The 17500-nt window shown below is 39.6% G+C and overlaps 1 protein-coding gene across 1 annotated transcript in view; it reads right to left on the minus strand.

Annotated features, from left to right (window-relative positions):
* The window catches only part of EBF3 (EBF transcription factor 3), a 196628-nt gene that overhangs the window by 60508 nt on the left and 118620 nt on the right, over positions 1 to 17500 (minus strand). Inside the window, exons 7-8 of the mRNA XM_054982530.1 lie at positions 5922 to 6003; positions 2076 to 2193 (exon numbers count right to left, since the gene is read on the minus strand). Of these exons, the coding sequence (XP_054838505.1) occupies positions 2076 to 2193; positions 5922 to 6003 (200 nt within the window). The remainder of the gene's footprint in view (positions 1 to 2075; positions 2194 to 5921; positions 6004 to 17500) is intronic.

Genomic DNA, 17500 nt, shown 5'->3' on the forward strand with positions numbered 1-17500 from the left:
ACGGCATCACAACACTGAAGCAATATAGCAACTATGTTACGGCTCTTTGGTATCGTTTTTTCCAAAGTGGTTTTATACATGTGACTCTCCAGACTGACTTACTATCACTCCATTTTCAGAAATCATGGATATGGTGCCCCCCCCCAAGTTTTAACATTTGTGTTAATCCATCAGTTCTACTGTTCTGCAGGGCTGCAGGACTACACACAGCTTTTCCACAGAGGTCACTGACTCTGCTAGCTGCAATTTCCTGGGAGTCATATACTTTTTAGTCTACTTCTTATAACAAATACATATATTTTGCTTAAGATCATTATAGTTCATTAGACAAGGCCAAAATTGGACCTATATTACAATCCAACACCACCAGGCTGAGCATGCTTTCCTGGACCTATAATGCTGTGCTCGCTCTCTCTCTCTCTCTCTCTCTCTCTCTCTCTCTCTCTCTCTCACACTCACTCTCTTGGGAAGGCAAGCTCTAGGAGAGAGGATTCAACCTTCTTAATTGTGAACCTCATTAGTGATGGTTGCCAGGCAAAACACACACCTACTTTCTGTACATATGAAAGAGATAAACAATACGTCATAGACTATAATGACTGTTATGCTCAGGGTAACCTTTCCTTATTATATTTTTTGTTCTCTTTTAGCTTAGTTATTAGCACAGAAATACATTTTTTTTTCTTGAAGCGTATTTTATTTTTGATGCCAAAATTATATTTTGTCCGGTACATCACTGCTTGCTGCATTCATCAGTTTAAGCACTCTGTGTATATGTATGTGTTAATCTATATAGCTGTAACACAGATGTAGGCCCCATTTATATTCTACCTATGTGCTGGATGGTAACCCAGATTCTGCATGGTTGATCTTCATGTCATAGCAGTAACATATGAAAAAGCAAATCATGTGAATAGCTGATATCATGCGGTTTGCTCTCATACCAACAGTTCTAGCGGAAATATGACATTGAACTATATAATTTGGGTCATCATCCAATTGATCCTTGCATGTGTTCTTGCTTGCAAGCATTTCTTCCATTGGTAATGGTATCATATTACGTTGGTAATCTTACCATTCTACAACTATGTGTATGTAAATCCTACAGATTTACAGCTGCAAAATACATACTGCTATGGGCTTATCAGAACACTAGATCTAGACTGACATTGATTTAGTCTGGGATCCAAAGATCTTCATCTTCTTGAAGTAGCTATTGCTTGAAGAAAATATTCATTCCTTGCTCAAGCAGCATTCTGTCCCCTGGATCCTGATATCACACTATTACTTATGAGTAGTTCCTACATCAAAGCTTTCTCAGATACTCTTAATTTATATTTCAGTGTAAAAAAAATCTCAAAAAGTGTTTAATTTAAGAAGAATGTGTCTGTTAATAAATACACACACACAGTTGTAGATATTCAGTGGTTCTTTTTCATGTGCAGCTGTTTGGGATTTGGGCCTTAGGGAAACTAAGCTAAATAGGATATTGTCTTTATATATGAATATATGCAAATATGCAAAATTTGGTGATATACCTGATATTTCTGAATTCATATAGAAAAAACTTGCTGCTTTTTCTCTTACAGGACGTCTGAGACATCTTAGTCTGTTACAATTGGGCCCAGCGATAGGAAATTGATCTCACAGTAAATACTTTATATATTTGGTTATGTTGTTTAGCGTCCCATTTAAACTTACATACATAATCTGAGAATGTATTTCTGGATTAAGGATTATGACAAGCCAAAATAAAATAAAACTAAAACAGCAAGGGAAAGCTGTAAGCAAACAATTAGAAAAGAATGGGATAGTGGTTTGTATGCTGCAAAATGTTAAATATTTAAGAAAGGAAATTTAAATCAGAAGCAAATGCAGAATGGAGGGCCCTGTCTTTGACATGCAGTCAGAAAGGTAATGTGCTATATTTTAATGGGATGAACAAGGGGGAAGGAATCCATGTAAAAAGTAAATGTAGTAGTGTACTAACATAAAATATGGTGCAAAAAAGCATTGCAAATAAAAAAGACATGTAAATGTGTGCCTACCATTTTCCAGATAAGAAGGGGCCGTACCTTCTGAGGGGTCAAGACGGCGAGCCCGCCTTCCATGTTTGGAGTTGTTGTGTACAAACATGTTGTCTGAGACAGCCAAAACGTGGCCATCCACATTGACTGTTGTTGATACAACAACCTAGAAAAGGAGAAAAGAAAGGATACATTTCATTTTTGAAGCTTGTAGATTCAAAGAGTGTTGCTGCAAAAAGCATTCTATTAAAAAACAAACTGAAACCGTACAGCTTGTTCATTCCATGTAGGTACATTTATTCATAGATGTAATTCACTTCTTTTTTTGGCTATCAGTTGAGATTTTTCAATTCATAAATATTTTTCGTTCTCACTCACTGTACTAATTAGAGTTTAATCTCCTATTATGCTAACAAATGAATTCAATTCAGAGAAAAGATTCTTCTAGCCATTAGTTTCAGAAACACCCTCCAGCCACTCATTTTAAAAGCTACTGTTTTGATTGATCTGTTGATATATTGATTAGATAGTTTATCCAATTAAAATTTGTACACTTGAGACTGTCTTCAAATGAAGAATTGTGAGGACCCCCAACCCGGGGGGGGGGAGACACCTTGCTAAATAAATAAACTACATGTAGCTCTCTTCTTTCTCTTCAGAAATTATCTCTTGGTCACTTTCACAATCACATTTAATATCTGATAATGAACCGTTTTTACATCTGGAAAGAGTAAGCTGAATATAAACAGAAAAAGTGGTTTTAATCCATGAAAATTATCCATTCCCAAATTCATTTGAATGCTGATTGACCCTAGTATGCGACTGGAATGTCCTTCTTGTACACAGGTTTAGAGGGTGGCCATAGAAGAGATAATGTATAAGGCCAATTTGGCTTCCAGCTTGTTCTCAGTAAGCATAAATAGTCAAAGGAATGTATACAAAAATGGACATTGTTCCTGTTCAAAACATCTACTCTCAAAGAACTGCAGAATTCATTCCGGAAATGCTACTACAAGAAAATCAACCAACAGAAGAGAGAAATATAATGAAGAGATTTTGCCCATTTTACCTGTGTGTAATAGGGTTGCCGCCTCCAGGTGGTGGCTGGAGATCTCCCGGAATTACAACTCCATTCCCCTGGAGAAAATGGCTGCTTTGAAGGATGAACTTTGTGGCATTATACCCTGCTGAGGTACCTCCCCTCTCCAAACCTCACCCTCTCCAGACTCTGCCCCCAAATCTCCAGATACTTCCCAACCTAGAGCTGGCAACCCTAATGTGTAAGGTACTTTCATAGGATATGTTTATTTTTGTAAGAAAAGCTGTACATATGTATGACAGGATTCGGCTCAGATTTATATAATTATTTATATCAGCTCAGATAGAAGCTCCAACTTTATTTTAACTGTTCTTGCACTGTCACTCTTGACTGGGTTCCAAATTGGGTATTTCCGCTTCACGATGAATCAATTGCTCTAACATTTTATTTTTAGTTTAAAAATAAAGAATAGTGCTTCAACATATTAACACGAGAATGATGTTTTTAATATCTGAGAAAAATATTTAAATATTGAGAAAAGGCACATCCTACAGCAATATAAAATACATGAAAAAGCAAGATGTTTTCCCTTTTTAGGAACAGGAAGTCTAAGGCATCAGATGTAAATTCTCTTCTATTTTCTATGTTTTAGATCACCTTTGATCCTGTTTTTTTCCACATGCTGTAATTAGCAATCAGCTATTACAGCACCTTCTCCTGTATATTCTGCCTCCTCTGAGGCAGCCATCTGTGTCCCCCTTGAGAAAAGCCTGAGGGTGTTTCTCTAGAAGTCTGTGATTTTGCAGCCTGCACTGTTTTCTCTGAAGAGTCAGACTGTATTGCTTCTCCAAGACATCCATTATGGAAGATTTGTAAAGTTGGACTTTACCTTCTGCATTCCTTATTCCTTTCTCTATAGCCACATTGCTAGAGCAGCTGCTTTTCTCCTGAATCAGTTTTACAGGGACTGATACCTCCATTTCTAAACATATACAATATGTTTAGGTTCAAGCTTTCAGAAAAATCAACCATAGGAAACTGACCTTTTCAGATAGTAAAAGCAGGCAGAATTGGTGTGCAATGGGGTAGGGGAGCAGCAGGATTATGACAGCACCAAGCGCCACATCTTACTTGCATTCATTGGAATGTGTATGTGCGTTGGTAGGACTCTTTCCACACAACTGGGTAACCCTGAAAACACACAGTTCCCAATCATGGGAGAGAGCTGCACATCAATACTCCATGCATTATTTCCCAATAAATGTGTGTCTGTTGGAAGTGAACCTTACTCCCCCACCCTGCACATTTCTACCCCCTTGGATCATCTGAAACGTAATTATATAAAGCATGTGAAGTGTGATTCTAAGCAAATATGGTGGACTTTCCCCCTGTTGCTAAGCCACAATTTTTAAAAAAGACAGGTAAAATTGTATTTAAAATATACAACACTTTTTTGTTCCATCACTTATATATAGGTCAGTAGTCACAAAGAAAAAAAACAGTAGTTCAGCAAAAGTACATATGCTCTCTCCTTTGTTTTATTGGCTCATTCCTGCAATGCACCTAAAGAAAAGTGCTGAGATAGTAAAACAAGTTTAACATATTGTTCAAGGGCTGACATACAGTTAAATCCACTTAAACCTTCTGAGAAGGAGTCAGATTAGCTAAGCAAACTCAGGGAAGTCTTTCTAGTAACTCCTGGCTCCATTGCTGACCACAAGATCATTCATGACTGATGCTTCATTTAGTCACTGGTGAGACAAGGGGAACAGTTCCACTTATTCCAGGTTTGACCTTATGCTCTGTTCAGATGGATCAATATTATCAATGCCACATGAAACTGAGATGCATGAAAAATGGAAGCTTGGTGAAATTATTCTGAAGGGAGTTTTTCCTTAGATACACAAATGTTTACTATACATTGGCTGGCTTCTCTGGATTAGGATAGCTGTGCAGAGAAATTTATGTGTTCTGTTGAAACATTTGACCAAAACTTAATTTTCAGGACCAATTTGGAGCCTAATTGCTAACTATAATGTTATATTTCTCTGTAACAATTGCCAATCAGGTGAAACTATGATTATTTGCAAAGGTAGAAACTTTTCTTTTGAAGCTCTGAGTCATCATAGTAAATTTGAAAACTTAACAAGAAGCTTAACAATTTTATTTTAATGGAATTTTAAAAAAAATATTGTGCATTTTACATCAAGAAAACCATAAAGACCCATAAAGACCATCCTAAAACGCAAGAAAGTAAATACTTAAACTTATGCTACTTGGTACATGCAAAAAAAAATTATGTACAGCATTAACTACTCAATGACACAGGGGCATTCTTGAAGATAAACGAATTATCAATATGAGTTTTTATGTTCTCATGTGGTCCTCTGTGCAGCCACACACATGGAAACTGTATCTGTGCAGGCTGGAGATTTCAACCTTCCAGATTTCTCAATAGGGAAGCATGTGCTACACTTTCCTTTGGATGCAGAATTTGGACTCCTACGTGCATGTTCTGAAGGTGGAGCATTCCTGGGGGAGGGCATTCCTGCTTAGACTACTTCACCACAAGAAACAGCTAATTTAATTATAGCATTTATTCTCAGAAAAAGACTTGAAATAATTGAGTGAATAGAGGTGCAGGAGCACCTGCTTTCTTACTGAGAGTTTTGGAAGGTTTGGAGCTCTCTGACCCCTGTCAGCTATGACTAACTGGTAATGTAACATAAATGAAGTTGGAAAATATTTATTTGGGAAGAAGGTACATCTTGCTTAAATTAAGTGACTGATTGTTTTCTTTGTAAATCCTTACAAGTCTTGCGCATGTAGTCTTAACTCTTTTTTGAAATCTGTACCTGGAATCTTCGCATATCTCGTGGGTTGCCTGCATTCTTCAAACAGTTTTGATTGCACTTGAGGAAAAACTTTAGAAAAAATCTATGAAAATACAAAATTAAAATTTGTTAGGGAAGTAAAAAATACAGAATGGATTTGTTTAATAGAATCTGTATTAACAATGTCACATGATGGGTTTCTAAGAACAGACTGTTTTCTTACTGTAAAAAAGAGATCACTTCTGTAAACTGAAGACAGTACCCATAGCAATATACCCTTGGAATTTTTTTCAACTACTAATCTTGATGGATAGTTTGGATCATAGACTCCTATGGTGCAATGCAGTTCAAAGCAATAGTATCTACTATAAAGATTATTCTATCAAATTAAGAACCTATGTATTTTTATTAGCTTTATAGCTAATAATCATTGTAATGGACTAAACATTATAAATTCCTACTTATTATGGTGAAATAAATGTTCTCAGCTCTCTCTGATTTTAATCTTTTCCAGTTGTTCCCAAAGATATGCAAGCGTCACATATGAAAAAGGGGAGGGGGGAGAGAATTCTTTAACTAATTTCAGTAAGATTTGAACTGAGCCTAATTATATGGAGAGACCTCCATACTTATTTTTTAAAGTGTAAAGCTAGAGAAACACTTAGGACTATGCAGTCATTGAAATGGCAAAACTCTAAGGAGAAGACAGTCCACATAGGTGGTCTATTACTATTGTTTGTTTCAGTTCTCAACATGACTCAATAAAATGACTGTTGTTTGTACAGCAAAAGCTGGATGGTGCCTCTTCGAAAAGCAATATATGTTTCAGCTTCTCAGCGTTTAGAACCTCAGAAGATCACACTTTAAACCTCAGATCACAAACTGTGGCATTTCAGCATAACCACCTAGGATGCTCAATGGCATTCTCCCAAGTGAGCACTAGCAAATGTCTTGCCTTTTAGGGTTCTTCAGGTTATCTAATTTTTCTAAGGGCAAGTCGAAGAGCACAGAATCCAGTCTCAATTCAAGATCATGTTCACAGGATTATTTCTGGGGAATCAATGATTCTTTGGAGTTAGCCTTCAACTATCATTGCATGCAATCATGCTGGCAGCTAGCTTGGCACAATATCCTGTCCTGGAAACCATGGGGTCAAAGATATGAGCCTTCCCTGCCACGGATTACAGGCTAAAGTAGAGAAATGGAAGACTGCCAACTCTTCTCTATAAGGCACCCTGCATCCCATTCCTCCAGCTTATGGGCAACTCATAGTAATAGCAAAAATAACATCCACTCAGAAAGACCATCAGTGTTTACAGGAAGAAGCAAAGGACCTCTGGCAATTGCCACCTGGAGACGTACTACACCCACAAGTTTCCATCATCAAACAAATAAAAGGGAGAATGTGGGAAAAGGGATAAATTAATAAAGCCCATAGCTTTATGGTAGGCTTGCCATTCCCCTGCCCCCAGGCTCTGCCCTTCTGCTCACCTGGCTGGCGGGGGAGAGGGAGGCACATGCAGAAAGCATGCACACATTTCCTTATTGTACCAGAAAATGGCAACATTTTCATGAGGGTGGGAGTGCATGTAAAGCATGCATGCAAGGGTAAGTTCCTGTTGTCCCCCACCCCCAGTTTGGCCCCTGGGGGACCGGGGACCTCTACTTCATGAAGCATGAACATGCACTAGCAAACAATGCTGTTCAGTGTCTTCATTGGTTTATATTAGTAATGATTGGAAGCTTCAGCATCTCCTGTTATTGCCCCCTCTGTCACTATTCAATGACCTGAATAACACAACCCATTCCCTTGCCGAAGAACTGCCAACAGAACAAGGTTCAGGTGCAGTGTTGTTTGTGCATCCACTAAACTGGTGGGGCACAAATGTTTCCTAAGATTGGAAGCAGTATAGAAGACCTAACATCTAATTAGAAATAGTTATATTGTCATTTTTTTTAATTCCCAGAAGACCGATACATTCAGACAGTTTTTTCTCCTGCTTAATTCTTCCCCTTGTCTAGGAATATCAGGAATTTTTTAAGATCCTCTGTTTTGGCACAAAGGTGCCAAACTAAAGGGCATAAACTGAACCTGAGCACTTGTCCTCAGTTTTTCAGTTGCAAAATAATGGATGCAAGGAATATGATGACAGTTTCTGAATTATTTAAGAATTAATAATGACAATACCTGAAAATTTGGTAATTATTATGGGAAGTACAGAAGAACAAAGGAAGAACCATGCTGGATCAGACCAGTGGTCCATCTAGTCCTGCAACCTGTCTCACACAACAGCCAACCAGTTACTTTCAAGGGTCAACAACAGGACACAGAGGCGGTTGTATTAACAGGTTTCTGAATGTGGAGGTTCCCTTTAGTCACCATGGCTAATAGCCACTACTAAACCTATTCTCCGCGAATCTGTCCAATCCCCTTTCAAAGCTTTCTATGCCTGTGGCCATCACTGCTCTGGCTGCACATTTAAATCATTCTTTGTATGAAGAAGTATTTCCTTCTGTATGTCTTGAACCTACTGTCCATGAACTGTATTGGATGTCCTATGATGAACTGAAAAAATATGCTAAATTCTTTATAAGAAACCAGTTGTGTTTTAAAAGTCTATTAAAACACTACGAATCCAGTTATTATGTTTATTCTGTGGTTCAGGTAAGATTCTATATTTAAATAATATATGTTCAGCTCATTCAGGATCTGACTGAAAATAAAACAGAACTATTTATAATGCTACATGGGGAATGTATATCTCCACTTCCTGGTGTAATTCTATTACATGATACAGTGCCTGTAATCTGGGGGGGGGGGGGACCTAAGGTGATTTAATATTTTCCCAACTGTGACCTAAGAAGAAGAAAAAATTTAGTCACAAAGACTTTCAGTGTTACCAAGTGTAACCTGAAGCCAAAAGCAGGAATCCTAACAAAACCTGTCCTTTTGAAAGAGACAGCGTACCCCATCTCCAATGAATATAGAAAGGGCAGGTTCTTAAAATGTCCTTCAATCACTCCTGTGCTTCATCCCACCATCTTTGTTTAGCAGCATGTGCTTAAATACCTCCTATGATGGCCTCTTCATCGTATAGTTGTGCAATTTGTTCCAGTGCTCCCCCTCTCCTAGGAGTTGCAGTGAGGTGGCCCAAAGCAAAACATAGTCTTGGGGCCGTTCCTGCCCCTCACAATTCTCTAAGTATTTAACACAGTTCATTCAAGTACATGGAGTACTGGAATAGAGAAAGCATTATATACTTTTAGTAAGCAGCATTTAATGACGGTAAATTCATTAATAACTATGAATGCTGATTCCCTAGGCAAATAGGCTTTCTGTTTAATTCTGCAAGCCATTGCCCAGAAAATAAAAGGTGAAAGGTCAGATGAGCACAATACTGTTTATTCACTAATTTTAGGCAATAAGAACCAAGACATTGGGAATCCTCAGCCTTATACGGTCCCAGAATAGACTGAGGTCTACTGGTTAACCCTCTAACAGCACTATTAAAAAATTAGCCACATTTCCTAAAGGGTATATTTTATCCTGAGCCAGAGTCTAATTATTTGTTTTATTTATTTTGAACCTAAGAGATTAGATGGTTACATAACTTTCATGAATTTTAAAGGATCATCTAAGAATATTTAAAATATCTAAAACTAGTAATTTCTAACATTTTCCTAACATTTTTGTACTTATTTTCTACCCTGATAACCTATTTTGGAAGCAAGGTGTTTGTCATGAAAGACTGTATCTCTCCACAGCACCTCAAAACACTTTCCTGGAGCAGTGTTTTATGGAGAGAAAGAAAAAACTTTATGGGCCATTTTCCTACCCCAGTACATGGGCTGGGCTGAGAAAACTACACTAAAGGTAACATTCTTAGATTTTTTGTTAATAGAAAGAAAACTGTGAGTAGTAACTGGCATGCCCAAAGTACCTCTTTGTTTACTACTGTAGAGGCAGTATGTACAGGTAAATATGTCCTAAGAGGAAATTGGGTTCTTGAGCCACTTTCATCTTTCACTTCCATCTGCATTCTACGATTTTTGAAAATGTGGAAAAGAATACTTGAACCAGTGAATCCATTCTGCATGTAAGTAATTGAGTGGAAGGAAGAATTGTAGTTTTATACTAATACAGTAAAAAACCCAAAGGATAACACAATAATAGCATTTATATATCCAACAAAACACTTTACATATATCATGGAAAACCTGACAACAAAATGTATTAAAGAATATTGTGTTAGTCACTTTTTAATACTCTAGTAGGTAGGGATTCAAACCTCACCAAAATGGCAGCTACTGCCAGTAAGCAGGAGGCAAATCAGGCTGCACAAATGCCACACTCAAAATGGCCACCCCAGAGCTGTGCAATTGTAGATGCCTTCTCAACATAGCCGCACTACCAGGAGGCTAAGCAGGCCACTGGGTGCCACTCTCAAAATGGCTGCACCCAACTGAATAAACTGCCAAGCCCTCCCGCAAAATGGCCCCTGCTGCCTGGAGGCCTTAGGCTGAGCTATTACTGCTAGAAATACTCCCTCCCAAAGAAGTGTAAATGGCAGGGGAGGGAAAAGCCTAGACAGGGGGCCTACCAGCATCCACCCTGCTAGGCCAGTAGCGATAATGTATGAATTAATTCCCCCCTCAGATGGCTACAATTCACCCCTGCAGCCTACATAAGGTTGCCAACTCTGGGTTGGGAAATTCCTGGAGATTTGGAGATGGAGACTTGAGAGGGAAGGGGGTAGGGAGGGAAGGTACCTCATTAGGGTATAATGCCGTAGAATCTACCCTACAAATCGGCCATTTTCTCCAGGGGAACTAATATCTGTGGCCTGGAGATTAATTGTAATTCTGGGAGATCTCCAGCCACCAACTGGAGGCTGGTAACCCTAGGCCTACAGCAAAGCTTATTGCTGCAGCTGAAAGTACTCTCTCTCAACAAAGTAAAAACAGCGCCGGGGGGGGAGGAGAGGGAAGCCTAGGTAGGCCAGAGGCCTGCAAGGGATGGGTCTAACTGTGCTTTAGCCCTCCCAACTGATAGACAACAGGCTCCAAATGTAAGTAAGAAAAAAGTCTCTGCCAAACCAATGAGCCTGACGCTGGGCCCTGGCTCTCATCCTGGAGTTTGAAGGTAGCAAGGAGTGGAATAGCACAGCTTCTCCAAGGCAGCTACTGCTGCCTAGCCCTGACGACCTTCAGTAGAACCAACGTCGGAGGAGCTCGGCTGAGAGAGCTTGAACTGTGCTCTAAGGTTGAGCACGAGGCGCAACTGCAGCACAGAGGGTTAGGGTTAGGATTGCCACTGGCTGGGAGTGCCGCATTGTGTTAGTCGCTTTTTTATACTCTAGTAGGGAAGGATAGGGAGCAATGGAAACCTGTAGAGAAAACCACATGAGAATTTCTTTCCTCCTATTCGGAGGTTCACCAGCAGCTATTCTATTCTCATCAGCCCCATATCCTTAGAAGTTTTACTGTCATCACAGTCCTGCCTCTTTACATACTTTTATTAGAAGGCTGAGAGGAAACAACCCTGATAAATCTCTATTGAGCTGCTGGGGCTTGCCTCCTAATGGATTACATTACAAAGAGCAATAAGGCAGATGTGATCTTGCAAGAGACAGCTGGCCAAGTCAGCTAACTTCCTGTTGCCTTGAATGTAGGTATGTAGAATGTCTGAAGCCTGCTTCTGCTTGCTGGCTCTCAGAACTAGCCTCATTTTCTTGTGGCTTTTGCTTGCCCCTGGAGCTCTTCCCCCTCAGACCTCTGGATTTTTTTGCCTACATTCTGGACTTCTTTTTAGCCCTGAATGGAAGGGAGCCTACCTGTGTTAGTACTGGCACCCAACATTATCGATTTTGTGAGTATTCACTTATTTAAGAGATAATTGTATGAATAGGTTTGGGATGAATATGGAATATATACTACAGTTAGGGTTGCCAGGTCCCTTGAGTCCCCCGGTGGGGGACTGGGAGCCTGGCACTTACCCTCCAAAGTCCTCGGTGCATCTCCTCATGCATGTGCACTCCTGGCGTGCATGATGACGTCACTTCTGGGAAGTGTACTCTTGCACTCGCCAAAGGGCTGAATCCCCCCCCCCCCGCAGGCCTGATTCGGCCCAAATCGGGCCCGTTGTGGGGTGCAGGGGTGTGCCACGCCACACCACCTGGGGTGTGCCACACCGCCCGGGGGGGTGCCCTGGAGGTGCTCCCCCTGCTGGCCAGGTAAGTGGGGTCAGAGGGGAGGAGGTGGGAGCAGGGGATCACCTGCTCTGGGTGGGGGATTGGCAAGCCTAACTACAGTCTTCACAGAAGGGAAATCGTCTTTTTTCCTTTGTATTATTTTCTTTTCTGTTCAATCTGATCTCCTCCTCACAAACGTGTCTTTTATTGCAAAATCTGGAGGCTGGGGGTAAAAAGATGAAATCATATTTCCATGATTGAATCATTATATTCCTACAGATTCCAATGATAAGTCATGTCTCAATTTCACCCAGTTCTTTGGTTAGCAAAAAACACTGATTCATGGAACTCCTGTAAGGATACTCTCTATTGATCTGTAAGATAGAAGTCTACATATATGGCTGTGTATTATCATACTCTGTTTGTGAGTGGAAGCTTCAACTGGAAAATATTTCTGTTCAGTGGGGATAACAATAATACAGTTCTTTTTAATGTCTGAAGTACTTCAGATGCATTATCTCAGCCTATGCATCTGGTAAGGTAGACCAGAAAGTTACGCTTGCATTGCAGATGGGGTTTAAGGCTGAAGGACATAGGTTGAATATCTTTATAACATGGATGAGGTAAGATTTGAACTCCAGATGTCCTAGTGAACACTGGTTAATCCTTAACGTGAGAGAAAGACCCTTTTTTCATCTTTTATCATTTTTTCCATATTTTGTGGGGGGAAAGATTACTCATGGCACAAAACACATAAGGTTTTATGGTGAGTTTCTCCTTCAACTTCTTACCATAGGCCAAACATCCTGACTCACAATGGCAAAGTTTATTTACAAATGTATAGACAGATCAGCAGAAGGCAGAGAAAAGATTTTCTTTAAAAGCACTGCTCCTTGATTAATTCTAAAAGTTATAATCAACCACTGTTCAAACTACTCTATAAGACAGAGCTGCATTATTATCCTAAGATTGGTGGGGGGGAGGGGTTTGCTGAAATCACTAAAAGGGCTTGCAGGTGAGGTCTGAGCTGGGATCCTCTTGGCTCAGAGATCACATTCTTAGCAGTAGATTCAGTTCTAACACTAAAGGCTATCTGCAACGTCTTTTTTTATGAAGTAAAGAACACCCTACAGATAATCTCAGATTTGGAGAAGAGGTGACCTTTTGAAAGTAATTTAAGTCTATATGCATTGTGGACAATGATGGGTGCTGGGGACAGAACAATGAGCCATACACTATGCTGTGAGGGGAAATAATTTAAGAAGTTGTTGTAACGCTCACAGGCTAAATCAGCATTGTAAACAAAGACTGAAGAAGTTATTGCTTATTAATTCCACTACGTTTCTGCCCTGCTACCTTTCCGTACTGCTATTGCTCTAACGGTGGAGGAGGGAGACTTCCCCATATTGACCAGTAGTATGCCAAGTACATGTGTGACTCTACGTACTAGCCATTGACACTAGTAAGGCAAATATGATGGCAGATTTTCCGTTATTACTTTGCTATTTGCCTAGGCACATACGCAAATGACAGATTACAAGACTGGGTTCAATAATGTGTAAAAACAAAAAGGAGTGCTGGTGCCTAGCCACATTGGTTGGTGCCTGGCCAAGTACCCAACTGAAAGTATGTAGACAGGTATTCCTGAAGCAGCACGCCATGCACTACTTCATGTGGGAGAAGTGTAAAGAGGCTACTAGTGGCAAAAAGGAGACGGCTTATGATCAAGGATGAATTACTGTTAAGGATTCGTCAAAATCAAGTATAAGACTCAGACTACATGTGATGGTTGTAGCCTCAATTGTTTGATTCCAGATCTGCTCCAGATACTAAGTGAGAAAGAAGAATATTTGTGTTTGGGCAGGAAAGGAATTTGTATAGAAAAAAAGGCATGCACACGTGGTAGATAATTCTGCTACACATGTCACATTTCCCTTAGATGTGCTATGAAATCAAAAGAGAGTTTGGGAGTAACGTCCTATAGAAGGATACAGAGAAGTAACAGGTAGGAAAAGTGAGGCCCTCACCTATATGCCTATTCTGCTCTGAAAAGTAGACTTACCATCCTTCACTCTATATAGGATACTGCTGGATCCAAGTTTAAAGATGGCACCTAGTGCCATCATGTTTAGTTTGATACTTTTAAAAGGTTTGTGACTGTATAGATCTGGATGAAATGTCAGGGGTCCCTGAAAAATGTCAGGGGGGAACTGCAGTTGGAAGGGGAAATTTGAGGAAATTCCCAGTTTAGTCTAGATCCAACACAATGGCCATTCCCACACCTACTGGCATAGATAGTGCTAACCTCTCGCAACGAAGGTGTCTTCCTGGTGCGATTTCTGATGTCATCGTGCCACAATCCCATTTTTGTGGCACGATGATGTCAGAAATCGTGCCAGGAAGATGCCCTCGTTGCGAGAGGTTAGCACTATGTTGGTACATGTGGAAACGGCCAATGGTTTTATTTTTGTAAATCTGTAACAAATTTTCTAGTTGTTTTTCCTCACTTCTATTCTGTAAAGGGGAAAAAACTTGCAAGAAATCAAACTTTTGTAGGCTTACTACAAAAATGGTCTGAGACTTTCCTAGACATTAGTTATGACTGTGAAATCATAACTAGAGATAGGTACAGAACAAAAATGGAAGTATTCAATAAAAAAGGATTAGAGAGGAGGGTTTCAAAGGAATTTTTAAATAACACTGGGAAAAAAATGCTCCTATAATTTTTTTTCCTCTGGAGTGAGTGGCATGCTTTTTGAGACAAATGCTGTTTTACACACTCAGAATGTGTAGTATGAAGATTTTAATGATGTACAACATTCTTCAACCTTAGATAATATAATTCCAGTGTATAATGTAGACTAGGGATCCTATTCCCCTGGTGGGAAGAGATGTTCCCCTGCTCCCACCTTTCGCCCCCGCCACTGCTTACCTGGCTGGTGGGGAGTAAGGCAGGAAATGGATCTCCCAGGGCTTGCATGATGACTTCACTGCGCCACCCCAAGAATGCTCCTGTGCTTCTCTGCGGGCTGATTTGGGCCCCAAATGGGCTGCATCGGGCCTGTTTGAGGCCCAAATCAGCCTGCAGCAAAGTGTGCACATGCTCCCCAGGCTTGTACGATGATGTCACTTCCCAGAAGTGACGTCATTGCACTGGCACGAGACACACGAGGGGATTCCCCGAGCACCCAAAAGGGAAGCGCTGGGTTCCCCCTCTCCCACTGGGAGAGTAAGGGGACCTGGCAATCCTAATGCAGACACAGTTTTTGTTTACACGTGACTTATATTTTCCATAATGAATATGTTTTAGTGTGCATGCTGATAGTACACTACTCAATAGTGCAATATTTTCAAACTTTAATGAAATATACAAATATGCTGCTAGTTGTGACTATATTATTTATTTTATTTAAAATATTTATATACCACTTTTCACCCAAATAAGTCCTCCATGCCAGCAAACATCAGGCATTAAAGATTTGAAAATTAAAACAATGTTTAAAATATAATAAATATTTAAAGGTACAATAAACACTAAGTCATACAAATACAACCTGGGAGAAGGGCCAGTATGAGTTGATTTGGGATAGGCCAAATGAAACGGAAAGGTCTTCCCCTGCTGGTGGAAGACAATGACACAAGAAGACAGACAAATCTCCCTGGGAAGGAGTTGCAGTTTCGGTGCCAAGACCAAGAATACCCTTTCTTCAGTTGCTACCAGTCTAGCCTCAAATAGCAGAGGTACCTGAAGCAAAGCCTCCAAAGATCACTGGAGTGGACAAGCAGGTTCATATGAAATAGTTTCTGCCAAATACACACTTTATTTTGTTAACTACAAAAATTATAATTTCTATGTTCATTGTTGATTGTTTCCTACAGAAATCCAATCTAAAGATACATCCCCTAAGATAGCACGGAATAAATTGCAGTTAGTTAGGTGTATTTGCAACTTTGTTTGCAGAAAACATAAGCATGTTTATATTTAAATTTCATAAATATGCCAAACAGTACAATTTCATATGTTAATTAAGTTATGAATGATGCATTGTAAGCTGTTAAAGAACTCAAATAAGTTTATGCTAGTAAGTAAGGAAACATTGTATATATTTCGATTTCCCCTATAATTTCTTTTTCTTTTTTTTTAACTCGAAGAAATGGCTTCAAACTTTTTGGAAATTTTACATCTTTAGTCATGGCCAAAGCTATGATACCTGAAATGAGAAAGGAACAAAGAGAAAGAGAAATGTAAGAGACTGGAAACTAGCCTAGCTGTGAGTTTCACAGATTTTGGCTGATCTGCTGAAATAATAATAATAATAATAAATAACGACAACATTCGATTTATATACTGTCCTTCAGGACAACTTAACGCCCACTCAGAGTGGTTTACAAAGTGTGTTATTATTATCCCCACAGCAATCACCCTGTGAGGTGGGTGGGTCTGAGAGAGCTCTGGAAGAGCTGTGACTGACCCAAGGTCACCCAGCTGGCTACAAATGGAGGAGTGCGAAATGAAACCTGGTTCTCCAGATTAGAGTCCCACCACTTTTAACTACTACACCAAACTGGCTCTCTAACATCTGGCTCTCTAATATCACAGAATATTCAGAAAGAAAAATATCATTCTAAGCCATGGAACAAAAGGAGATCTCTGCTGCTGTTTGAATGGGTTATGTAGAATTAAGGAAGGATCAGCTTCCAGTGGCATTTACATCCCTTGCTAGTGGTTGACAGATGTTAAAGAAAAACTGTACAAAAACTGAACAAAGTTCCATGGGTGTGCTCTTGATGAGAAATGGTGCACAAAGGTAAGGACAGGATGTAGAATAAATCAATTTAATCATCTTGAATTTACATTTAGTTTATATTTTATAAAAATTGCTTTAATTTTGGAAAGAGCATTCCTTGATTTCTCTTTGAACAAACTTTTTACTGCTAAAGTAATGGCAGGTATCTTCTTAATTAAACTGTATTATCTACAACAAGTATTCATTATTTTGAAATCAAAATTACATCTTTTATTAACTCGACTCACCTATACATTTAGCTCACAATGCCTCTTAACGCCCATCTGCCATCAGTGTACACTGTAGTCACTTGATATTCCACCCACCAATTTTTCCTAACAACCACTGTGCAATTAAATTCAACACGTTCTGTTGCGAGGTAAATTAGGCACACCTGCGGCCAGACTTCATTTGAACTGCATCAGAAAAGGACCTAACAAGGTGAGAGCATACCACAAAGTTATAGTCCTGTCAAGCAATTAGGTTTTCACTTCTGGGACATCCACACAGTGCAATTATGCTACACATTACAACCTGGCTAATCTTCTGAACAAATGTCATGTCGCAGAGAAGCTAGTAAAAGCAGTTCATCTGCAAATGTGCCTGAGCTTAAGTCTTATAC

The sequence above is a fragment of the Eublepharis macularius genome, chromosome 6 (genome assembly GCF_028583425.1).
Source record: "Eublepharis macularius isolate TG4126 chromosome 6, MPM_Emac_v1.0, whole genome shotgun sequence".
In the NCBI taxonomy this organism is placed as follows: Eukaryota; Metazoa; Chordata; class Lepidosauria; order Squamata; family Eublepharidae; genus Eublepharis; species Eublepharis macularius.